At 46.9% G+C, this 26,900-nt stretch overlaps 1 protein-coding gene across 1 annotated transcript; it reads left to right on the top strand.

Moving 5' to 3' along the window:
• Positions 1 to 7,877: 7,877 nt before the first annotated feature.
• Positions 7,878 to 21,982, top strand: LOC147976583 (protein neprosin-like). The gene is made up of 8 exons (XM_087519813.1): positions 7,878 to 7,955; positions 8,042 to 8,143; positions 8,262 to 8,435; positions 8,783 to 8,836; positions 8,920 to 9,072; positions 10,107 to 10,275; positions 11,373 to 11,379; positions 21,697 to 21,982. The coding sequence occupies exons 1-8, from the start codon at positions 7,878 to 7,880 to the stop codon at positions 21,980 to 21,982; spliced, it is 1,023 nt and encodes a 340-aa protein (XP_087375939.1).
• Positions 21,983 to 26,900: the final 4,918 nt, after the last annotated feature.

Raw genomic sequence — 26,900 nt, forward strand, 5'->3', positions numbered from 1 at the left:
GAATTATCTAGGCATCGAGAACCCCGTTGGTCTACCCGTCAACAGGCACCTCGGCAGGCTCACTGGATGGGGTCACCGTGAGGGTCGCCGCGAAATGCATGTCGACTCCGTGGGTCGACTCGCCGACTTTGAAAGAGCAAACATAGTCGCGCTACAACACATAGACGTGGTCGATCCTTGGGTGGTAGAGCACAAAACCTTTATTGAGAAGACGTACAATGACCGAGGCCAACAGAGGACGGATGGAGATATACTCAAAGAGCACAACTCATGTTTCATGCGTTGGTTCAAGCAGAAGCTTCTGTCGTACCCTTTACATGAGGATTCTTCCATGGGAGAACAACTCATATTCGCCTTGTCACAGGGCGCCGAGCACAACCTGATAACCTATGAGGCGTACGATATCAACGGCTACACATTCTACACCGAGGACAAGGACATGAAGAGTGATGGTTATCAGAACTCCGGGGTAACGATGGAATCCTACACCGGTAACGACAAGGACATATACTACGGAAGGATCGAGGAGATCTGGGAGCTGAGCTACGCTGGAGAGAAGATCCCGATGTTCCGTGTGAGATGGGCCAAGAGCGTCCTAAAAGAAGACCGGTATTTCACCAACATGGTTATACCCAAAGCCAAATCCAAGACCGCGGGCGCAAACGTCACCGCGAAAAATGAGCCATGGGTACTGGCTTCCCAAGTGGACCAATGCTTCTTCATTACCGACCCGTCAAAGCCCAGTCGTGTTGTCGTGAGGAGAGGCAAAAGGAAGATCATCGGAATGGATGGAGTTGCCAATGAGCAAGACTTCGACAAGTACGGCGACCCGAAGATCGAACATGACGACGACGATGAAGTAGCAGCACACACCACAAGAAGAAACATGACCACCCTACCTAAAGGACGTCCGTTCCACAGAAAAACTCCATTTGTGAAAAAGAAGGGCAAGAAGATTGTGAACAGATAGCTAGCTAAGATCGATTGTATTTAAATCGTAGTCTTCATTTCTCGATTGTATTTCATGGGCACTTTTTGATATCATCAATATTTTTAAATTTCATGGGCAATTTTTGAATTCATGAGGACACTTGATCTCGATCCCCCTCCATCTCGATTTCGATCCCCCTCCATCTCGATCTCGATTCCCCCTCCATCTCGATCTCGATCCCCCTCCATCTCGATCCCACCCGCACCCTCCCCCGCTCCACCGTCACAAATGAATGCAACTAAAAATCCAAAAAAACAAATTTGATTATATTTTCAAATAACAAATTTAATGATATTTTCAAATAACAAATTTGATGATATTTTTTAAAAAATTATTACTGTTTTTATAAAAATTTATTACTGTTTCATATTCATATGCATTTTCTAAAAAATTATTAGATGCAACAAAAAATAATAAAAAAATTACTTATGGCGCACCGCTGGCTGGTGCGTCATTGCTTTGCAAAAAAAAGATTACTTATGGTGCACCGCTCGGGGGTGCGCCATTGCTATCAAAAAAACATTCTAATGGCGCACCGCCAGGGGGTGCGCCATTAGTAATGTCCCCCCTAGCTAATTCGCCTGATCCCTTCGTCCCTCCCTCGCCAGATCCACTTCCCCCCTCGCCACACCCTCACGCGCACCCCCTCCTTCCACCGCCCGCTCCACCGTCACCACCCTGCCTCCTCGGGCTCCACCGCCGTCGCCCTGCCTCCTCGAGCCGGGCAGCCACACGCGCCCAGCCTCCGCGGCCCTGACTCCGGCACCGCAGCGCCTCCCTCCCTGTCCCCGGAACAGCCGCCCCCGCCCAGGAAAGTCGCCGCCGAAGCTACGTCGGTGACCGGTCCATAGGCAGGTAGCCACCACCCCTCCTTCCTCCTCCCTCCCCCTCCCTCCTTCCCTATTGCATCCTATGCCCGCTCAAAATCCCCCCTGATTTATGCACTGGATGAGCACCTGCCCTGCTGCTGCCCGCCCTCGCCCCGCCTGCACCGGCCCCCGCCTCTGCTCTCGCCCCGCGCATCGCGCTCGGGCTACCGCCGGCTGAGCCCCGACCCCGCCCGCGCGACCCTGCTGCCGCTGCTCTGTCGTGGTTGCACGCCTGCGCCGCCTGCGCCGCCGTGCTGCTCTGCTGCTCTACATGCTGCTATCGCCGCCTCCTTTCCTCGTCCTTGCTGCTCCTCTCCCCTCGCCCTAGTGCTGCTACTCCACTTCTCTAAATCCTTCTTGCTGCCGCTCTCTACTGCTTCTACTCCATCTTTATGCTATGAGAAATAACTGTCATCGAAATCTTGCTTTGTGATTGAGTAATCTGCTAGTATAATTGTGTGTTCACCTTGTTTACTAGTCCATGTACTAGTTATCTTTGTACGTGTTTGACTTTCAGTCCTTGCTCACTATTTGCTCATCTACACGTCAAGGAGCTGGAGCTGCATCTGCACTCCAAGGAGCGGCTGGTTAGTACTGCTTGTTCTTGTACCCAGAGCAGTTGGTGATGTTGCAAATAGAAGTAGAGTACTGCTTGTTGTACTTGTGATCTTGCAAATAGGAGTTGGAGTAATTTAACTTAACTGGAGTAATTTGTTGCATCTGTTGTAGGTGGTCTAGTGCTGCCCATCTACTGCCCATTTCCTCTGGTACCGGAGTTGGAGTTTAGTGTACTGGACACTTTCATAGATTGCTAGGGTACTTCCTCTCCTTTCTCTCCTTTAGTGTATTAGAAACTTCCATAAATTTCAGAAACTTCATATAAAAATTTTATTCACTGCTGCTGATGTACTACTTGTGATGTTGCTGCTGCTGCACTACTTGTGATGCTGCTGCTACTTGTGATTTTGTCAACTTGTGATGCTGCTGCTACTTGTGATCTTCTGAAATGACCCCTTTCTCCTGAAATGTTGATTAATTTCTGTTTCGGTTGAGAATGGGGCACTCCTAGGTCAAGAAAATTAGCAAAGGTCATGCCCAATTTTCTTGACCTAGAAGGTGCCCGATTCTCAACCGAAACAAAAATTAATCAACATTTATAGTTTGACCTAGAAGATGCCCAATTTGTTAACTCTAGTTCAGGTGTTGAATGTTAATCTGAGTGTGTGTGATGGTGACTGAACAGATAAATCATGTCTCCCAACATTTTCAGCTAAGTGGACTCACACACACACACTATCTAGCTTTACACTTAAGCAGTGGCGAGATCTGCTCCCTCCACACAATGTGCAACAAGCAAGCAGGTGGATCTAGGTAGCTTGGCTAGATTAGCTATGAGCCAATGTGGTCAAGTCAAAAGAGATGATGCAGATGGATGGATAGATGGATGGATGGGGATGCAGCACCACTCCACCACCTTCACTTATCTAGCTTGTGGTTTACCCCTCACTCTCTCATGCACCAGAAGAATATGATACATACATCCACTTTGATAAGCTAAAACTAGTAAGAGAAGCAGGGCAAAAAATATTTTTTGTATTTATTTTAGATCACATACACAAAATAACCTACCAGCAATACAAATCTAGTTTCAGAAACATGTGATACATACATCCACTTTGATAAGCTAAAACTAGTAAGAGCAACAGGGCAAAAAATAAATCTATGTACGATATAGGGGTGCTACAGCTATATCCTCCATCCCGTCCCACCGGAGCAAGCAAACCTACAAGCTGCTCCTCATGTTTTCCCTCTACTAGTAGACCGGAACTTCCCAATGCTGGCTAGTTTGCACCCTCTACAAGTTGCTACTGCTTCCGAATAACCTAACAGCCATTGAAATCTAGTTTGAATCAGAAAAATGTGAGAAAACCCATCGATTGAGGCGGACAACTAGTTGTAGATGAGGAAGGGCATTTGAGGCCCCATCGAGTCTATGAAGATGTGATGGGTCCTGATATATTGACTTGCGGATTTATTTTTTCCTAGACTGCCTCGGTGTTGACAAACCCTAAATGATGAGACATGATCTTGTTCCTTGACAATAACCAACTTTTTGACCAAACTTTTTTCCTATTTAGAGCGAAACATGGCCCACAACGATGAGGCCGGCGGTTCAGGGGCAAGCAATTCTGGGAGATGTCCCAGGAGATGGAGGAAGAACCTCACCGCTATGAGGACGCCGCGGAAGACACTGATCCTGACTACACAACCCCTAGTGGCGTCGGGGATGACACCACTGATGGTGCCGCTGAGGATGCCACCACAGATGATGGCGGCGCACACAGATGGCAGCCAACTGAAGAAGCAAAGGAAGGACCGGCGCCCGAATGCGCTCCGCACCCTCAAGGAGGAATTCACTCAAGTGGACTCCGACGGGAATCCAACAGAGCCCAAACATATAGTCAAGGGGTACTCGGTTCAGCTCGGGTGCATTCTCCGGAGCACCGTCTCGATCAACACCGAGAACCTTAGGCATAAGGACCGAGGGAATTTGCACAACCTCCTCTTCACGAAGCTGCACAAACGATACAAGTTCCCCGCCGAATTTGAAAACACACGCCTCTCAGGGAATAAAGTGAACAGTGCCGCCCTCACGAAGATGAGCACGGCCCTGTCTACTTGGAAAAGCGCGGTGAAGAGAATGATTGATAAAGGTGATAGTTATGAGAAGATCAAGGCGAAATATCCTTTGATGAGCGAAGATGAGTATAAGGAGTTCAAGATCAAGTGCAAGAGCAGTGGAACCTCCGAATCAAGTCAATGGGTGAAAGAAATGCGGGAGTTGAACTTAGGGAAACACAAACTCGGTCCCGGCGGTTACAGAGTGGAGGAGCCTATATGGGACAAGGAGGACGCGGAGCGTGCCGAGCAAGGCCTACCGCCCCGCTTCGAGAAATACAGTGGTGACAAGCAGACCAGGAACTATGTCAGGGCCCGGTACAAGGAGGACCCGATAACAAAGGAGCTTACCACGGATCCGAAGACCAGGGTGCTTGAGCTTCTTCTGGTAAGGAATACACCCCCGCGTAATTAGCTCCATATGGTTGCACTCTAATTAATCCCCAATATTTCTAAATGGTTCACGTTCCTTTCGCGGGACACTGAAAGCAGTAGCGCGGGGTCGTCTAAGAGCTCCCCTTTCGACACCCCTTTAAATAGGGCGTTGAACGTAATGAAAAACAAGGATAAGCTCACTAAGCCGACGTCAGCTGGTCGTGTGGCCGGCAAAGGCTTGTCCACAAAATGGGGGTCATACTATACCGCTGGTGTGCAGAAGGAGAAAAAGACCAGCTCGGAAAGCCAGACGCGCGAGGTTGAAGAACTCAAGGCACAAGTGGCGCGGATTCCGGAGCTTGTCCAAGAGCAAGTGCAATAACAACTTGGAACGACGCTCAACGCCATGGTGCCTACGTTGATTCATGGGCTGACGACATGGATTGTGGGCGGCCAACAGGGGCCTTCCCCGGTTCCCAGCTTCACGGCCAGCAACTCGCACAGCGCGCAGGCGGCGCCATTGGTGTCTCCGGCGGCGGCGCCATTGGTGTCTCCGGCGGAGGCGGTATTCATGTCTCCGGCGCCGGCACGGGCATTGGAGTTTAATGCACCCGGGTGTACGCCGGTCGGCACCTCGCCAACAAGCGCCCCCTCCGTCAGTTGCACGCCCGCCGTTGGCGGTGCCTTGACATTAGCCGAGCTCGACGGCATCACGGTAACTAAGCCTCTCGGCCGATGACTTCATCTCCTTGCCTTTGACTGGGCATCCCTGACGCCCTGTACATGTTTTCGCAGGGCACCGTCGATGTTCCTTGCACTCTTCTGCACTTCGTGGGCGCCGAGTTGGTCAATGTCGCCAAGGGCAGAATCGTTCAACCGGGCAACCCCATGTTCCACGGTAATCCGATGCCACCCACAATGTATAGGGTTGAAGTGGTTCGGGTGCTGCCAGGCTGCGACGAGTTGTTACCTCCGATTCGACCCGCTGGGGCCGACGAAGAAGATGAGATGACCCTCAGCGCCTGCGTAAACTGGCCCCTGCTTTGGCCGAAGAGCCAGATTCGTTTGGGGGCGGGGGACACCACCCCACAGACAAGACCGCCAGTCGTGCCGGCGCCAAGCCATGGCAAGAACGCCGCAACACTACCGGACCTGCCGGACATCCCTATGGCACAGGATCCGGACAACCCTATGGCACAGGATCCGGACGGCGACGACAACGACGATGGTACATTTGCCAACGTTGATAAGTACTTTGCCGAACATGGGTACGCTGACGAGTTCTGCGGGCCTCTTTCTCAAGAACCCAACCAAGACCACCGCGATCTAGCTGGTATGGCGGAGAATTCCAATTGCAACAGGCGTCGTCTGGCGTTCAGTTCTCAGAACACGCCTCCAGCTCCCGCCTTCACCGAGCCTCAGATAGCTGAGGTGCGAAATATTATCAGCCCCAACACGCTCAAGAAGGCGGTCTGTGAGCAGAACTCGGTCCCATTACAGGAGATCAAGAAGAAGGGACGGAAACGAAAGACTAACAAGGGCGCCGGTGCGAGCCAGCCGGCACCGAGTTCGATCCGTGCTCAGGACGGGCCACCTTCACCTAAGGATATCTCGAGGAGGGTGCATGTGGCGGGTAGGGCGATGCTACCGCCAAATATGCTGAATGCTGCAACCGGTGCTATGCGGAGTCTGCACGACAGTGTTCTTTCTTTGGAGAAGCGGCGTCTCAGAGAGAAGGATGTGGCATACCCAGTTTTCGTGGCCAAGGTGCCAGAGGGCAAGTGCTTTGTGGATGGCGACATCGGGGGTACGATCGTCCTGCGGTTTGATGACATCTTTGCTATGTTTAACCTTCATCCGCTGCACTACACCTTTGTTCGGCTGTTTTCGCTGAGTATGGAGATGCAGATCATTAGAGACAAGACCCTGGACATCGTGATAGTCGACCCCTTCTACATGCGTGCCAAGCACTTGAGCAGCGCTGGGGACCGCCAAGTTGCGAGTTCACACCTCGAAGGCGTCATTCTGGCAAACCCAGATAAGGATAACTTCCTTATGGCTTACTTTCCCGAGTAAGTCATCCCTTAACCGCCCCGTAACATATGATTTCTTAGATTTCGATCGTTCTTTTTTTTTCTAACATTTCGTGTTCTGTGCAGTGACACACATTGCACACTCATCCTCTTAAGCCCGAAATATTCAATGGCCACGTATTTCGACCCGAACCGTAACTCCAACATAGACTACACAAATGTCAAGAAAGTTCTTGATGATGTTCTCCCCGGCTACACCAAATCTAGAGGCACCTTCACCATGGCAGTTCGTAAGTACGGCAAGCACATGTTCTCACACAATACGAAGTTCTGCTGCGTCAAGCAGCCGCCTGGCGGTCAGAAGGATGCCTAATACGCCCTCCATCACATGCGGGCGATCGTAAGGGACCATCATCAACTTCTGCTACCAGATAATCTCAAAGATTGGGCCGCGAGCTTGTCGGCAGTCCAGGACGCGGACCTCAGACAAGAATTCTTTCGCATCCAGTCGGAGTTTGCGGACATCATCCATCAAGATATCCTTCATACCTCGGGGCAGTTCTTCCTCAGATATCAACCGTCCAACAGTGAGATAGATGAAACGCTACAAATGCAGGGTGACAACGACCGCGATTTCATGACCATCACGACAGACGGCGGCTTCATCCACGTTCCTGTCCGATGAGTCGAGTCGAAAGTAGTGATGTGTAGTTCTGAAACATTGATTGGCTCATGTTGTAATTATACTTTAATGAATTCGTATGTCTCTTTGGTTTGGACAGTCGTTCAACTTAGATGTAATCGATGCTATTTATTAGTAGAACCATGAATCGTGCTATTAATGTCTTGCTTTTCTCTTTCGATCTTTTTGTTGCATACTTATATATTGCTTACGTATTGACCATCACGACAGACGGCGGGATACGATCGATGGATAATTTTATTCTTCACGTTGCCGTCGTTTGGCTGCTGCTGCTCTTGGCCGGTCATGGGACCAATGCTGCCCGGGTAACCACTCACTGTGATGTAATGTGTTCGGTGTATCCTATCTTAATGTCGACAACGGATTGCTAATTTGCACGTTCATTGATCAGGTGAAATTCCAAGGGTCCAGCAGCGAAACTAGCTTGCTGGAGGTTCAAGGATTGCTCGGACCGCCACTCCATGCTGAATCTGGCTCCTTGATGATAAGCTACGTACGTATGCTATGTTGATTCGTCGTCGTAGAGATCGCTAATAGCCTAATATAGTACATATATTTGCCTTGATTAACGGCGGCAGACTAAATCTTTGCTTTTTGTCGTCGACATTTAGTTTGCGAAGCACCTGACAAAAGCATCGGACCAGGGTTACTATGGTTTCATCGCCACGATGGACGTGTACGGCTTCAACCTGAGCACCGAGCAGCACACTTCGGCCTCTGTTCACCTCTTCGACATGGTGAACGGCGCGGAGGACAGCCGCAACATAATCCAAATCGGCTGGGAGGTGAGTGTGATAGTACCCCATCCGATACTTTTTACTCTGCATATAAAATTTATCTATTAGTCAAACTTCATAAAGTCTAACCATATCTATATTAGGAAAATATCAACATCTATAATACAAAAGTTCTACAATATAAAAATTAAATTCATGATGCATTTAATGATATTAATTTCGTATTGTCAATATTGACATTATTTTTCTACTATAATGCTGGTTAAACTTTGCGAAATTTGACTTCGGTCAAATCTTATATGCTAAGTATAATTGACCGGAGGGAGTATTAACATTCACATGCTAGCAGAGGAGGGACATGGCTTAGTTACGGCTTGATTTTTATTTGGTGCTAGGTTGCCCCCAAGAAGTACGGAGATTCACGCACCCATCTAGGTGTTTTGTGGACGGTGGGTAATCGTCCGTGCTTTTCTAATCGACTAGTTGATGAACTATGTTGGTACTAACATGTTTTTCTTATTTCATCTTGTAGACTGATGGATTTCAGAAAACCGGTTGCCGTAATGCCAATTGTGCCGTAGGTTTTCAGCCGGAGAAAGGCGCAACCATAGCCCCAGGAGGCGTAATAGAGACTGTCTCCCATCCCATGGGACTCAAACAGACTATCACAATTAAAATTATTAAGGTACACTTTCCCATTAATGTTGTAACCTGATACATTTAAATCCTTTTACGTGAAAACTATATAATTAACTGTAACACAGTTGATTTTTAGAGATGGTGGAGACACTTTCTTAAAGTGCCTAAAAAACCATACAACATTGTAACAAAATCTCTTGAATAACACAACTGTGAAAATAATAGTAGATTTCGATGAGCCTCGTCAATCAAAATATAGCCCAAAGTCAATCTAAACATTAGACTTTTAAAATTTGATCTTTCACTGGCTCAACCAATTGCGGAGTACATACATTGGCGGAGCCAGATCATTCATGGAGCCTAGAACAGTTTGAGAGCTTCAGACTTCTTCTTTTTATTTATTTTTTGTGAAAAGATCAGATCTATTATAAAAATTCACCAGAAGTATAAAACATCTCAAATATAATAAAAACTACATCGAGATCCATGGACAACTAAATGACCATTGCAGCCATCAGAACGAGGGAGCTTCAGACTTGGCTAGCAAAAATCCACAAGAACTCACGATGAGCCACTCAAGGTGTAGTAAAATTAATGGACTGTTTGCCTACAAAGTCTGGGCAACTACCCAGTCTAGCCCGGTGGCTCTGCCACAGAATATACATGATTTAGATTGTACTTGTAATTATTGGCTCCGAATTATACTTATTGTTTTCCTAATTAGTTCCCTAATTTTATAAGCATGTCCATTGTTGTTTCCAATTAGTACCAAATTTATTTCTACATGGTATTTTTCTTCAATAGCAATTCAAGTGTTTTGCTAGCTATCTTGTTTAACCTACTTTTAAGTTATTATGACGTTATAGATGATTGATATATTCAGGCTTATTAGTAATGCAGTCCTTTTGATTTAACAAGTACATTAGCTATTATTAAAAAGAATTCACATTAATTACATTGATTTATTTATTTACATCAGCGATATGAAAAAGCATGTTATGAAAACTGTAACATGCGCGCTTAAGTTGTGCTGAGCATGCTTTGTAAAAATTCTGAACCTAATTTCTTGATGAATTACAGGAGGGCATAATGGGAGACTGGCTTGTGTACTACGGGCTGAATCAGGAGAACCTCACGTTGTTTGTAAGTTTCCCTAGATCACTTTTTAATGGAGGGATGGCCAATCGAGCGGCAGGCATCCAGTTTGGTGGACAAGTTTCAAGCCCTACAACAGCTTTGGCTCCAATGGGTCAAGCAATGAACGACGTGGAGCACCCCGCGGCAACAACCCGGCGGGTGGTGCTGATAACGCTCAGGAGGTGGTGGACCGGGCCCGAGCACGCAGGGAGGCCGAGTTAGCCGCACAGTATCAGGCTCGGCAGCTTACGCCGGTTCGTCCAACTATCTCAGTCGAACCCGGTGTTACTTTTAGTTCTTTGGGGGTGCCTTGCCTTGTCCCCGCTTTACGCAATGTGCGCCTGCCCAAGGATTTCAAGGGCCCGCGCAAGGTACCAAATTACACGGCGGATCAACCCCCAGAGACGTGGGTGGAGAGCTATGAGATGGCCATGGAGATGCTTGATGTGGATGATGCGGCATGTGCGAAGTACTTCACCATGATGCTTGAAGGAATGGCCCGCACTTGGTTAAAAAGCTTACCGGCCAACTCTAGCAGTTCATGGGCCCAATTACGAGTCCGGTTTATCAGTAATTTCAAGGATACATGTAAGCAGCCTATGTCAATAGTGGACTTAGCTGCCTGTGTCCAGGAGGAAGGAGAATCAACGACTCATTTGGTGCGCCGAGTCTCACAAGTGTTGCATTCATCAGACCGCATCAACGCTGACACCGCAGTCTTAACCCTAGAAGGCAACTGCCGGTTTGGGCCCCTAAAGCTGAAGTTGGGACGGATGAAGCGCCATTGCACTGACATGGGGACCCTCATGGCTGCTTTGGTAAAGTATGCTGATTCTGATAGTACCAAGGATCCCAAATCTGATGATGACAAGGCAGGGAAGGGAAAGAGGAATAGCAACTCCAAAAGTCAGCAGCATCACTTGGCAGGCAATGATGGTGGAGGCAAGCGTAAAGCGGATGGTAACATGGACTTTGTGGCTAATACCAACGCGCAGGACAAGGGCCAGCGACGCAAGGGTAAACCGTCAAATCGCAGTGGGGGACCCAACCCTAACCTAGACCGCCTAAATTATCTACTGAGCCAGCCCTGTCCAAGACATGGGACGAAGGAGGTGCCAGCAAACCACCTTTGGAAGGATTGCTTCATTATGCAGGAGTTCAAGAATTCTAATGCTTTCCGGTATGATCACGGCTCCGGCGGTGGCTCAGGATCCGGGCCGGGTTACGATGGAGGAAATTCCGGTTCAGAACTTAATGGTAATCCGGGCGGACATAATAATCAAAATAATCAGAACAACCAGGGTGGTTACAACCAGCAGCAGCAACAGTCAGGTTACCAGAGCAACCCAAAGCAGTTGAATAGTGGGCAGTACCATGTCTTCACCACTAGCTTGGACAAGCGAGACCGGAAGGTTCAGAGGCGGGCGATTAACTCTATTGAACCGGCCGTGCCCCGTTATTTACACTGGTCTGAACAGCCAATCATATGGAGCAGAGAGGATCACCCTCCCCAGGTTGATAATCTGGGTCAGTTGGCTCTGGTGGTGGCGCCTTAGGTGGGAGGTTACAAGTTCACCAAAGTGCTCATGGATGGAGGGAGCAGCATTAATATCTTGTACTATGAGACCTTCCGTCGTATGGGACTAACAGATAAAAATCTCAAACCGTCTAATACGGTGTTTCACGGTGTGGTACCCGGCAAGTCAGCATATCCTGTTGGTAAGATAGCTCTGGAAGTGGCCTTTGGAGATGATCATGATTCCAGGTCGGAAACATTGACGTTTGAAGTGGTGAAAATCCAAAGTCCATATCACGCCCTGTTTGGGTGACCAGCCTATGCCAAGTTTATGGCACGGCCCTGTTATGTGTATTTGCAGCTCAAAATGCCGGGTCACAAGGGGACAATAACGGTTCACGGAAGCCGTAAAATCGCTTTGGAGTGCGAGGAAGGAGATGCGGCCTACGCAGAGTCGGTTTGTGCCACCGAGGAGCTGAAGTATTATAAGGACAATGTTGATCCAGCGGACATGACTCCATTAAAGAAGCCAACTACGGAGCATGATCCGGCCCTGAAGTTCAAATCGGCAGCAGAAACTAAGCTTGTTGACTTCGTACCTGGCGATTCGTCGAAGTAGTTCAGCATCAGTGCCAACTTGGATCCGAAATAGGAAAGCGCGCTCATCGAGTTCATCCGTGAGAATCGGGACATTTTTGCATGGAAACCCTCGGACATGCCAGGTGTACCGAGGCAACTCGCTGAGCACACCCTTAATGTGGATCCTAAATACAAACCGGTGAAACAGTTCCTCCACCGGTTTTAACAAAGAAAGACGCAAGGCGATTGGAGAAGAGGTAGCCAGGCTCTTAGCAGCTGGATTTATTGTTGAAGTTTTTCACCCTGAGTGGCTTACCAATCCGGTGCTGGTCCTTAAGAAAAATGGCACCTGACGCATGTGTGTGGATTATACAGATCTTAATAAGGCTTGTCCAGCAGATCCTTTTGCCCTCCCCCGTATTGATCAAATTATTGATGCTACGGCGGGTTGCGAGCGTTTAAGTTTTTTGGATGCATATTCTAGCTATCATCAGATCAAAATGGCAGTTAAGGACCAGGAGAAGACGACATTCATAACTCCCTTTGGAGCCTTCTGCTATGTGTCTATGCCCTTTGGGCTCAAGAGTGCCCAGGCAACTTATCAACGGTGTGTACAAAATTGTCTTCACAAGCAAATTGGCCGTAATGTACATGCTTACGTGGATGATATTGTGGTTAAGTCCAGGGAGAAGGAGACTTTGGTTGACGACTTGAAGGAAACCTTTGATAACCTGAGGACGTACAAGATGATGCTTAATCCGACCAAGTGTGTCTTTGGTGTACCGGCAGGCAAGTTATTGGGTTTTCTGGTGTCCAACAGGGGAATTGAGGCTAATCCGGAGAAGATCACAGCCATCACCTCCCTGGCTAAACCAAAGTGTATTAATGATGTTCAACGCCTGGCAGGCCGGATTGCCACGTTAAGCCGGTTTATCAGCCGCCTTGGTGAGAAGGCAATCCCTTTGTATCAGATGTTGAAGAAGACGGATCAATTCGTCTGGAGTTCCGCTGCTGATGAAGCATTTGAGGACTTAAAGCGGCAATTGATTAATCCGCTTGTGCTCGCTGCTCCCATTGACAAGGATCCGTTACTGCTATATGTTGCTGCTAATACTCGTGCGGTCAGCGTGGCTATTGTGGTGGAGCGAAAGGAGGCATGTAAGGAGCATCTGGTTCAACGTCCGGTCTATTATATCAGCGAGGTACTCATTGAGTCCAAGCAAAGGTATCCGCATTGGTAGAAGCTGGTGTACGGAGTTTTTATGGCAAACCGGAAGCTTAAGCAATACTTCCAAGGGCACCCAATTATGGTGGTCAGTTCTGCTCCTTTGGGGGATATCATCCAGAACCGGGAAGCGACTGGCCGGATTGCCAAGTGGGCTATAGAGCTTGGGCCGCACGGATTGAAGTATGTGCCTCGGAAGGCGGTTAATTCTCAAGCACTTATTGATTTCATCAATGATTGGACGGAACTGCAAGCACCTGAAGAAAAGCCGGATCACACATATTGGACCATCCATTTTGACGGATCCAGGCAATTGGAAGGCTCGGGGGCTGGAGTCGTATTAACTTCCCCACGAGGTGATAAGTTTTGTTACGTTCTCCGCTTAATGTTCCCTTGTACTAACAATGCAGCTGAGTATGAAGCCTTGCTCCATGGTCTCCAGATGGCTAAGGAGATGAATCTAAGTCGAGTTAAGTGCTTCGGTGACTCGGACCTCGTGGCTCAACAAGTATCTGGCACTTGGGATTCCAAGGACCCACTCATGGCAGCGTATCGTCGTGAGGTGGATATTGTTGCAGGTCACTTTAAAGGCTATTAGGTGGACCACGTGGACCGACAGAAGAATGAAGCGGCGGACGCTTTAAGCCGGCTGGGCTCTCAGCGCAAACCGGTCCCGCCCAATGTTTTTCTGGATGTGCTGCACAACCCGTCGATCAAGCTCCCTGGTGAAGCGGATTTGGCTATTCCTGATCCGGAGGATCAATTGGTGGAAGCTCTTCATGTCATTCCGGATTGGACGCTTCCTTACCTGGCGTACATGAACCGGGGCGAGTTACCAGAGGATGAGACTCTGGCCCGACAGATAATCCAGTGGTCCAAGTCCATGACTATTGTCAATGGCGAGTTGCATCATTGCAGTGTGTCAGGGGCGTTTCAACGATGTGTGTCTCCTGAAGAAGGCTGTGAAATTTTGCGTGAGATCCACGAAGGAGATTGTGGTCACCATGCCGGTTCAAAATCTTTGGTAGCTAAAGCGTTTCGCCATGGCTTCTATTGGTTAACTGCTCATGCTGATGCGGAGGATCTGGTCAGATGATGTGACGGTTGCCAAAAGTTTTCAAGACGTGCTCATGTGCCAGCTCAAGAATTGAGAATGATTCCAATTACTTGGCCATTTGTGACTTGGGGGCTGGATATGGTTGGGCCTTTCAAAAGGTCCAAAGATAAGAAGGCCCACCTCCTGGTGGCGGTTGACAAGTTTACAAAGTGGGTGGAAGCAGAACCTGTTAGCAAGTGTGATGCGGCCACGGCGGTTCAGTTCATCAAAAAAGTGATTTTCCGGTTTGGCTTTCCACACAGTATCATCACAGATAATGGTACCAATTTGTCCAAGGGTGCCATGAAGGAGTTCTGCGAACGGGAGCACATCCGGCTTGACGTTTCATCAGTGGCACACCCACAGTCCAATGGTCAAGTAGAGGCTAATCAAGAGATCTTGAGAGGCATCAAGCCCCGGCTTATGGTTCCTTTGCAGAGAACGCCGGGTTGTTGGGTAGAAGAGTTACCATCTGTGTTATGGAGCATCAATACTACACCCAACAAATCAACAGGATACACATCGTTCTTCATGGTCTACGGAGCGGAGGCGGTTCTCCCGAGTGATATCCGTCATGACTCACCTCGTGTGGCGGCTTATGTTGAAGCGGACAACGAGACAGCACGGCAAGACGCTTTGGACCTGTTGGATGAAGAACGTGACATAGCAGCCGCCCGCTCGGCGATTTACCAATAGGATATTCGTCGTTATCACGGTCGCCGAGTCAGAACCAGAGCCTTTCAGGAAGGATATTTTGTGCTTCCGCTCATTCAAGACCAGACTGATATGCATAAGCTATCCCCACCTTGGGAGGGACCTTTCGTGGTCAGCAAGAATCTGCACAACGGGTCATACTATCTGATCGACATTCGAGAGCATAAAGACTCACGTACATCAGAGGAAGAGACCAACAGGCCGTGGAACATAGCTCATCTTCGGCCTTACTATACCTGAGCCATTGGCTCTACTTATATACATATTACGACGATGTATATATATAATAAACTGGAACCTCAGCTAAAGCGGGGTATCTGTCCTTTTACATCATGTGTGGTTACACGGAGTTGTTCTAAAGCGGCCTCCGGTTTACCCCTTGAGTTAGCTTTTCAAAAGCATCATGTTATATCACTTGGGGGCTTGGTCGTGTCCGAACCAATGCATCACCTCTTGATAGGCGAGAGCCACCAGATCACTTGGGGACTTGGTCAGGTCTGAACCAGTCACGCCTCTTGATCGGCCTAAGGCCACAGAATCACTTGCGGGCTTGGTCGAACCCGAACCATTGCCACGCCTCTTGATCGGCATAAATGCCACGGTTTCATTTGGGGACCTGGCTGACTTGAACCATAGCTACACCTATCGGGAGCTTGGTCATGTCTGACCATGGTAACGCCATCTGATCGGCTCAAATAAGCCTCTTTTTGCAAATGGTTTTATCATTGCATTTGCTTCACAATTTTCTTTGATAGATATTTCTTTCTTTTTGTTGCGTTTTTTAAACCGACAAAATTTTAAAACCGGTTCACACTGTCAATTGATGGAACACGGTTCATTTTTAATCCGGAGACTATTTGCCCGGTTTGATTTTTTGTTAACATCCTATTACGGAGTAACACGGTGCTTTTTATAACCCGGCACGGTTTACATGGTAAACTGGCATTATATATATACAGGAGCTGCTATCTCCTCCAACAGTGTGGGTTTATGAAACCTCCGTTTCAAGATTGGCTAAGCCAACTTCATGCCCAACGATGGCAGGTATCATGTATCTCAAAGATTTGATCATATGCTTACATTTCAAATATTTTGATTTCACATATGCAGACATCATACTCCGCCTGACGGTACAACCGCGATGGCACTTTAAGATTTTTATATTGCAGAAAATACTTTGGAAAGTTCATCACCCAAAGGAAGAACAAGTTGCAGTAATTATGCACGAAGGCATATCAAAATCAAGAGTATCGGCTAGCCTATTACAAGGCAACACGGTGCCCAAAACAAGATCATTATTTTTTCAAAGGAGAAGCAGTTTAAACCGGCTTCCGGTTCAAGCTTGGTCACCAGCCTGGCCTGATGGTTGTGGGTCATCCCGCGCCGCTTCAACTTCAGTTTCTCTACCCAGCGGCTGGAAATCAACAGTTGTCCAGTCGATTCCCATTAATGCTCGAAAGACAGCTTCATCATGGATCAACAACGACGATTCAATATCGGGAGCGTAAGTATGCTTACGGGTTGGAGGGATAAGATTTTCTGCTTCATGAATTGGTGCAGCTACTCGCTTGTTTTGATTGTCATATTGGGCTTGATAATGAGACAAGTCTGCTTCTTCAGCCAATTGACAAGCTAGCGGACGCACCTCCCGGTTTATTGCTCGTAGATCCGCTTCACTAAACTCTAACCCGTCTTCCTTCAAGCTGGGATAGCCCTGAGCCGCTTCAATAGGATCAAAATCCGGCACCCAAGCTTTTGCCCGGATTAAGGCATTGATCGCACCGGTTCGAGCAGCAGATTTCTTCAGCTCTTCAACCCGGGCAGGAAGCACCGACAGTTTCTGCAGAGTGTCCTGAATCAAAGTGGGCGCCGGCTTGTTGTGGGATGCAGTACAGATGATCCGCTGTGCACCAGTGTACAGTTGTTCGATCAACGTATAGGCGGCTTTTAATTTCTTCTGCACATCTGACCCCAAATGACCAATGCGTGTCCCTGAAATATCACAAAGGGTTAACAAATCGGCAGCTCTGTAAGACGGCAGAATCAATTCAGAAATCAAACCGGCTTACCAAAGATAGCAGCGGTCATGGCATGCACATGCCGCTTTATGCTGGTCAGTTCATCCACCACCGATTTTAGTGCAGCCTCGGCGTCTTCTGCTCATTTGGTTAAAGCGGATTTTTCAGTAGCCCAATCCGCCCGCTCCTTCTTGAAATCCTTCTTAAGCTGTTCCATGACGCTTAAGGCGCCGGTCAACTCCTCTTTTGCTTTTGAGGTTTCAGTCTGTTGGGACTTCAGATTTTCTTGGAGATCGGCGATTTGGGTCTCTTTTGTCTTCAGCTCAGCCTGCATACAGACAGTTATATGATTCAGCAAGCAGTGCAAGAATTGAAGCACCAACCACATAACAAGTTATGCGCTTGGCGCTTGGGGGCTAATGCCTATTTGATCTTCATATTTCACTTGATTATAAAGTCCCAAGCTCAATACAAGTATTCAACTTGGCACTTGGGGGCTAATGGCTATTTGTTCAAATAAGTTCTGATGCGGCGATATTAATTACCTAAGTCCCGGTTTAACTACACTAAGTTGAACGGGCCCTTGGGGGCTACATCAGCGAATTTCGAGGCATTAAGATTTATATTAGTAAGTCCCGGTTTGAAAGAAGATTACAAACCGGTCCTTGGGGGCTAGGCGAGTCAGCAAGAATTGAAGCATACAAGCAGGAAAGAGCATATGGAAGTTACCTCATATTTATATTTCATCATGTTAACCAGACCGGCTTCATAGTCACGACTGGTATACAGCCGGTTCAGATAGCCGGAATGGATGTCTTGGGCGTTCAGAGCAGCGTAAGTCGCCAGATCAACATTCCACTTGCCCTTGCCAAAGGCAGCAAATTCTTCCTTGGCAGTATGTTTAGACAAAGCGACAGGATTGCTTGGCTCTGTATGGCCAATGCCAGTAATAACAACTTCATCATCCTTGGCGTCGCCGGTTTGCATTGGGGCCGTCAGTTTATCAGTAGACTTGGATGGACTGGTGGATTTCTCAATCCGGATGGGGCTTCTGGGCTGGTCAACAGGACCGGAGGTATCAACATGTCTCTCTTCAGTAATAAAATCATCATCTTGTGGTGGTGGGTCGTTTGGCACATCCTCACGGATGGCCGCTTCAGGGTTGAGTACTCTGTCCGGTTCAAGAATAGCATCTTCTTCAGCCGCTTTATCTAGGCGAGCCTTCTTGCTTGGCTTAGGCTTGGCCCTGAAAGGAGTAACAAAGGTCAGTACAGTATATGCTACAAAGTAATACACCAGAAGCATTATGATAAGTATGGCTTACCCAAGCACCGTTTTGAGCGGCGGCAGCTGGGTAGCTGATGACTCGCCAGATGATGAATGGGAAGTGACCTGATAATCGGAGTCAGACGGATTAAGAGGTTGACGAAAACAGCCCATTTTAGGACAAGCATTGACAGGCAAATTAGAGACCTCTGAATGGCATTTCCGAACCGGACTATTCGGTAAACCGGCGGAGGTAACTACCTGGCCACTATGCCGGGTCGTGCGGCGAGCTTCGTGCTGTTGGGTCTTCATAAGAAATTTGGGATCCAAGTAAGCAAGAGGATGAGAAAATTTAACCTTCCGGTTTTCCTGACGGATTTTTAGTGAAGGCAAAGGATCTGAATCGGAGGAAAGAATAATTACCTCTGCAACATCAGCATGACTGGCTTCAGCATCATCCTGACAAATATCATCATCAATAAGGCGCGTGAAAAATAAGCCAAGTGAATCAAGTTCTACCTCAAGGTCCGGGTTACCCACATCGTCATCAGCGGCCGGATCAGAGGATGCAGTGGTTCTTTTCCTGTGGGTAGTCTTCTTCACAGCTTTAGTCTTTTGCCGGATTGATCTTTCTGGTTTGTCTGGTTTTTCTGATTTCTCCTGCGGTAGTTTCTTGCTCCAAAACGGATCATTGCCCTGTTTAAACAGGCATTGATATTAAACAATGACCAGATATATCAATAACAAGTTCAGAAAAAAGAACAATCAAACTCTTACAGCTGGCGGTTTGTTGGTGGCACAGAAGGGAAGCAGGCCGGTTCGAGCACAGACGTGTTCCGGTTCATTCATCATTTTATTCACAGCCTCTGTGATTTCTTCGTCGGTAAGCTGGATGTTAGCATGTCGCAATGGGTCATCAACACTGCCAGTATACTCGCACATCAAACCGGAGCGCTGACTAAGGGGCAGTATGCTCCACGATATCCAACAGCGAGCGAGATCAACTCCTGTTAAACCATTGGCCATGAAGGCTCTGAGCTTGGACAGTTGAGGAGCGTATTTGCTTCTCTCCTTGGCAGTCAACCTTTGCGGAAAGGGGTGTGTATTGCTAAGCCGCTCCGGACAAAAGCCAGGCAAAGGATTTTCACCAGCAGGGGAGGTGTCTCTGCAATAGAACCATGTTTGATTCCACTCTTTGGGGTGGCTGTGCAGCTTGGCGTGAGGGTATGTGACCTCTTTCCTTTTCTGAATCGCCACACCGCCCAATTTCGTGTTGGAACCGTCAGAAAACTCAGTACGACGGTTTAGATGGAAACAGTCTCTGAACAACTCCACTGTGGGCTCCTCTTGAAAAAACACCTCACAGAGCACTTGGAAGTGACACATGTTTGTAACAGAGTTGGGACCAGTGTCTTGTGGGTGGAGTTGAAAATCGGCTAAAACGTCCCGGTAAAATTTAGAACCGGGCGGCTTAAAGCCCCGGGCTAACTGATCTACGAAAACGACGACCTCTCCTTCTTGAGGTGTGGGAGGGCATTCTTTGCCAGGAGCTCTCCAATGGATGGTGTTTTTGCTGCCTAAAGCGCCGATCAGGACTAACTTATTCAGTTGAGTCTCTGTGACGCGAGAAGGAACCCAGTTGCACTCATATACTTGCTTGGCCATGATGAAATCTACAAGATAGGTAATTCCGGTTCAAGAATGCGTTTATTAAAGTGCACTGGTATGTACAATGTTAAACCGGAGACAACTCTATCTAAACTGGAGTTTTATGAAGCAACAGCATCTGGCGGTTCAACAAGGGGACTAATGGTATATACCGGTTTGGCAATTTTTCTACAAAGTTAAACCGCCGGATCTAAGCATTGAAATAGTTGAGATTGCGGATAGATAAGTGTACAGAAACAGATTTCACAAGATTTCTCTACAGCGACGGGTCTGAAGCAAGTTCAGAAAAGAAGGAAAATACTCAAGGTTCAAAAAAGAACAGTACCGAATCAATGGGCAGAGATACAGGTAGATCTATGGTCTTGAGGCATATAAGTAAAGGCGGATGCTAAGAACTACCGCTACACAGAGCAAAGGTTCACAGGTTCATCTAGGATCTATCATATGAGTACGAAGCAGACGATGAACACTGAAGAACTTGGAAACCCTAGAACGGATCTACGGAGGAAAATGTGAAGAACTCACCAGAGCCGAGGAAGAAACAGAAGGTCACCGCGATGCTCTGGTACAATCAGGGTGATGCAGCGGCCAAGGTTGGAGCAGAAGTCCTCGACGGTGGCGGAGCTCCGAAGCTGGACGATGCGGGGAAGACGAAGCAGAAGGGCACGAAGGGGAAAGAGAAATGACCCTTCGGTCTTATTTATAAGGCAAGGGGCATGTGTCAGGCGCGAAAATCAAGGAACCGTGGGTCTGGAAACGGAGCTGTCGCCTCGATTGTCGCAGACCTATTAAACAAAAAAGGTATCATGGATAAGTTTCTTTATAACAGGTGACGTTACGCCGGTTTACAACGACCAGAGAAGATGACGTCACGGCGATTCAACAAACTACAAGAAGGTGTTGAGGGTGAAGATTTTTGCTAAGGATTGACATGAACCTGTTCAAATCAATCTAGGGCCTAATGTTGAGGATATCACTACTGGGCCGGGTTAACTTCTTCAGTAGTTAACTATGTTGAAACCCAAGAAGGCAGATGAGGGCTCAAGGCCCATAGTCGGTTCAAGGCCTGTAGCCATAAACCGGCGTTGGTATGTAACTTGTATTGTAAGTTAGGAATAAGTAGAGACCAAACCGGACACATCTATGAGCCGGTATTGGGAATCTGTGAACCGACGGGCGTCACCCGTGTATATAAGGGGACGACCCGGCGGCGGTTCAGACAACAGACAACAACTCGAGACATAGGAGAAGCTTGTTTGCTCCCTAGTCATCGAAACCCCATCAATCCCATCACAACTAGACGTAGGCTTTTACCTTCATCGAAGGGGCCAAACTAGTATAAACTCTCTTGCGTCCCTGTGTCCGCTTTAACCCCTTCAAGCTAACCCGTCGCGATGGCTCCACGACTAAGTCCTTTCTCTAGGACATCTGCCGTGACAAAACCACGACAGCTACCGCCCCATGTTTGATGTGATGGCCTCTGCTTCCATGAGCAATATCCAGTTGATCGACCAAAATGGACGTGCCTCACCAATGATGGACAACTCGCTCATATACATGAGTGATTCACATCTCTACGCCGCCACTCCCATTGTAAACGGGCAGTTTTTCTACGGAGGACCCATGAATCCATCTACCTTACCCGATTGGGGACAAGGCTCGCCCCGTGCCACCTGGTTTCTAGGAAACCAATGGTGGTTTATCACTCTGTTAGTGGGCTATTGTTTGATACATTAATGTTGTTGTAACAGAAAATATATATTCCCTCCGTTCCTAAATATTTGTCTTTCTAAACATTTCAAACGGACTATAACATATGAATGTATGTAGACATTTTTTTAGATAATCAGGGAGGTCTCTCCCCAGTTTCATTAACTCAGAATGAAACCATACAGCGATGTCTCCTTACATACCAGCTACTTGTCTCGAGAGGTTCAGATTTTATTACAGACCAGGCATGACAGTAAGGTTAACAAGACTAAAAGAAAAGCAGAGGAGGATTTAAACTGGAACGTGGCAGCTGCGTGAGTCCAGTATCTCCGACGCGCGCCGGAGCGTGACAGCTGCACCTCGCATCACGATCGCGCCAACACCCTTCCTGAACTTGAGCCCGGGTGCCAGAGCCGCCTGAGGAGACCAGCAGATTGCGAGCGTGGACACCGGGCTGAGCATCGCCTTGCCATTGGTGTCTCTTTTCTTGGTTGGGGAGTGGAAGCCTTCATCTTCTGAGATTTTGAGGTTCCCCCAGCTTGCACCGCCATCAAACCGTGTGCCCTTCATATTCAGCCACTCAGAATCATCAAAGGTTGTTGGAGCAGCGTCCTCAACGCCTTCAAGAAAGTCTCCATCAGGGCCTTGTCCCCCTCTGGGGTCAGAATCATCCAGAATTTGATCATTTTGTGGATCAGTCCCCAAACCTGAGTAATAGAAGTCCAAATGGTGTTATTGAAAATCATAGAGTTCCTATATTTCCATAAGCACCACAGGACAGCTGAGCTAACTATATTCAAAGCTACATGTTCTTTGTTAGAAATCCAGAATCGGGCCACCGATTCAAAGTTTGCACCCACAGTTTTTTGGAAAAAACGTTTGACAAAAGACCAAGTGTTTTTGGCTACAACGTAGTCAAAAAACAGATGGTGATTAGTCTCATTCTCTGCACAAAAGACACAATCTAGAGGTTTGATTATATGTCTTTTCCTCAGGTTATCCCTAGTCATAAGCTTATTCTGGGAAAACAACCAAAGGAAAACATGTATCTTGGGTGGTACTGCTAGTTTCCACACCGCAGGTAGGAACAGAGGCTGCACGCCTCTAAAGTTGATCACATGGTACAGAGAGCTAGATGAATAGATCCCTTTGTTTTCAATTTTCCAAATCAGAGAGTCGAGGGCATTGCTAAAGTTAATGTCTTTAGCTATCTCCATCAACTGATACCACTGTTCCATCATCCTATCATCAAAGTTCCTTCTAAAAGTAAGCTTCAGGGTTCCACCATCCTAGACCTCTCCGACACTCTTGTTTTGCTCATTGCAAATCATGTAGGGTGTGTTTGGTTGCGTTCTCATCTCAGCATAGTTGTTCCCTCTTCGTGCATGCTCACACCCCTCTTCATGCATGCTCTCCTCATGCATGCTCCTAGTGTATTTGTGCTAAGCTAGTGTGGACTCATGCACCCTTCATACACTCTACCAAACACCCAAAAGTGGGTCGAGAAGGGAACTTTTGCTCTCATGCACCCTTCATACACCCTACCAAACACACCCGTAGATGTGCCAGAATTGGACTGCTAGTGGGGATGTGCCAAACCAAGTGTCCTCCTAGAATCTAATTTTATCCCCTACTCCTACTTTCCATCTGTATCCAAACTTCAAAGTTTGGATGATGGATTTGACTCCTTTCCAAAACCTATAGACACTAGTGGAGGAGCTAGGAGCAAAGAGATTGGTTTTGCCCTTCATATATTTTTGGTCTACCATCTTCCTCCAAGGCTTCCCCTCCCCTTCATAATATCTTTTGACCCAAGACCCTAGAAGGCATAGGTTAATATCTTGCAGGTTTGGAATGCCCAGGCCTCCTCAAATTCCTTTTTCATGCAGACCATTTTCCAGTTAGCTAAGTGCAACTTCCTGTGGCCTTCAAAGTCATTCCACAGGCAGTTTGCCATTTGGGTGTTTATAATATCTATTGCCCATTTAGGGAATTTAAAGAAAGACAACAAATAAATAGGGATGCTAGCCAGGCAGGCCTGGATGAGGACTATTCTCCCTTTATAAGAAAGAAGTTTCCCCTCCGGCCAGCAATCCTTTTCATAATCTTGTCAATTAGCAGTTGGATGTATTCTCTCCTAAGTTTATCATAGTGCAGAGGGATGCCCAGATATTTGATGGGGAAAGACCCCTCAGCACACTCTAATGCATCTAGGAATCCCCCTACCTCAGCATTCTCCATATTAATGGGATGATTTCATTCTTATTGTAATTGATTCTCATGCCAGAGATGTTCTCAAAGAAAGATAGAACCATTTTCAGGTTCATAGAGTGATCTAAGTCTTTATCCAGGAATAGGATGATGTCATCAGCATATTGAAGACATATAATCCCTCCAGGACAAACCTCAGGGCACAGGCCTTCAATCAATCCATGATCAGCTGCCTTCATTAGCATCCTAGTGAGTACATCAACTACAAGGTTAAATAACAGGGGGGGAATGGGGTCCCCCTGCCTCAACCCTTTGCCAGTAAGGAAGAAATCACTCTCAGTATTGTTCAACTTGACCCCTACTGACCCCCCCTCTAGTGATCTGCAGGATCCAATGGATCCATTTCTCCCCAAAGCCTCTGTTTCTAAGAAGTTCTTCAAGGAATTTTATATTCACTTTGTCAAAAGCTTTTTCATAATCTAACTTAAGGACTAGACCCTGCCTCTTGCTAGAATGGACAGAGTGTAGCACCTCATGAGCTGTGACCACACTCTCCAGGATATATCTACCTTTCAAGAAGGCAGATTGATTGCTGGCTATGAGTCTTTGCAGTATCATAGCTAGCCTATTAGTAAGTACTTTGGTGAAAATTTTAAAACTACAGTTGAGCAGGCTAATAGGTCTAAATTTCTTCATACTAGAAGCATCAACTTCTTTTGGGATCAGAGTTAGCATAGCAAAATTAAGCTTGTGGATAGCCAGATCTCCTCTATGGAAGACCTCAAACATGGCTATCAGGTATTTTTTTTATCAAGTCCCAAAAGTGCTGATAGAAGAAAAAGGGAATCCCATCTAGGCCAGGGGCTCTATCTGGGTAAGATTCAAAGACCGCCCTTTTAATCTCTTCCTCAGAAAAGGGAGCCTCTAGAATCTCATTCTCAGTATTCTTAACTTTTTCCTCACTAGAGAAGAAAGATGGGTTTAGATGGAAACCTTCTCTGTCTTCTTGTTTAAACAAATTTTTATAGTAACTACAAGCTATATCGAGCATTCCTTTAATATCAGTGACTGGTCCTTGTGGGCCATCCAAGGAGTGGATGGTGGTTTTCCTCCTCCTTTGGTTTGCCACTGCGTGGAAATATTCAGTATTTCTATCTCCGTCTTTAATCTCTCTATCCCTAGACCTTTGTTTTGCCTTAATTTCTTCTTGAAGCTAGATTTTCTGGAGCTCACACTGGGTGAACTTGAGCCTAGAAAATTCAGCATCAGAGAGAACTACTGTTTCAGACTTTATATCTAATTTGTCATATTCCTCAAGGAGGATTTTTTTTATATCTTCTGAGTTGAGCCTCCTCATTAGAACTCCACCCTTTAGTCACTCTTCTAAGCTTCCTAATTTTATCTTTCTAGTTATCCATGGGGTTGGTTGTGGAGGTAGGCTCATTCCAGATTCTGGTGATTAATTTGGAGAAATCCTCCCTAATTAACCACCATCTCTCCATCTTATAGCTAGTACTTTTTGGAGTTTTTTCCACTCCAGAATCCCAAATAATGGGGACATGATCACTACCACACCTAGGTAGTGCATTACATGAGGCTAAAGAAAAAAATCTTGTCCAATTCAGTATTGCAGAACAACCTATCTATGGTAGACATGATGATGTCCACCTGATTGTTGGACCAGGTGAATTTTCTACTGGCCAACTTAATTTCTAGGAGACTCCAGATCTCTATCCAAGCATTAAAGTTGTCACACCACCTGTGGTTGACTAATCCATTGCTTTTCTCTTTAGCAAATCTAACCAGGTTAAAATCACCTCCTATTAGAGTAGGATGGGGGCACTCTAAGAACAGGGAATGTAACTCAGATAGGAAAGCCTCTTTGCCTTCCTCATAAGGTGACCCATAAATTGTAATGATTCTAAAAGTGGTATCATTACTTTTTAATTTGAGGACACAACTCACAGAGAGACCAAGAAATGACCTCAAAGATATCTGCATCAACTCCCATCAAAATATCTCCAGCAGAGCCTTTTGATGGGAGGTGGTGCCAATAAAAATTCTTACTACCTACTAGAGACTTAAGGTATGAATCTGAGAAGTTCTCTTTCTTTGTTTCCTGGAAACCCAAGATAGAGGTTTGGTGTTTCCTAATAGTTTCCATAATTAAGGTTTTCCTTCCAGGGGCATTAATACCCCTCACATTCCAGAAAATAGCATTCATGGAAAAACTTCATTCCTGGGGTGCTTGCCCCGTTTGTGGTTGCAGACCAAATTCCATAGACTCTCAGAATTTAAATTACTACTATGATTCGCCCCATTATCTATACTATCTTTTTGGGGGGTGGTGAATCCTGATTCAGGACCAACAGTCCTGTCAGGATCGTGGACATTGTGAATAGGTAGAGTAACTAAATCTATTTCCCTAGGATCTACATCAATCTCTATCTTAGACATATTTTAGAATGTAGATTTATTCATTTTGTTTCGTATGTAGTCACTTGTTGAAATCTCTAGAAAAACAAATATTAGGGAACGGAGGGAGTAGTTAGCATTTGGTAGCATGATGATGTGGCAAGTGTCCAAGGTCAGTTTCAAGATCTTTTAAGTAAAAAAGTAAATCTTTTATGTGTGTACTCTGAAAATATCCCCTCCTCTCTTGCTCGACTGCCGCCCGGCGCTGCTCCCCACCCACCCCACTCAAACCCTCCGCCGCCGCGGCCCTGCTCGCCAC

Source organism: Triticum urartu, chromosome 4A (assembly GCF_056163025.1).
Source record: "Triticum urartu cultivar PI428250 chromosome 4A, HENAU_Tu73, whole genome shotgun sequence".
NCBI lineage: Eukaryota > Viridiplantae > Streptophyta > Magnoliopsida > Poales > Poaceae > Triticum > Triticum urartu.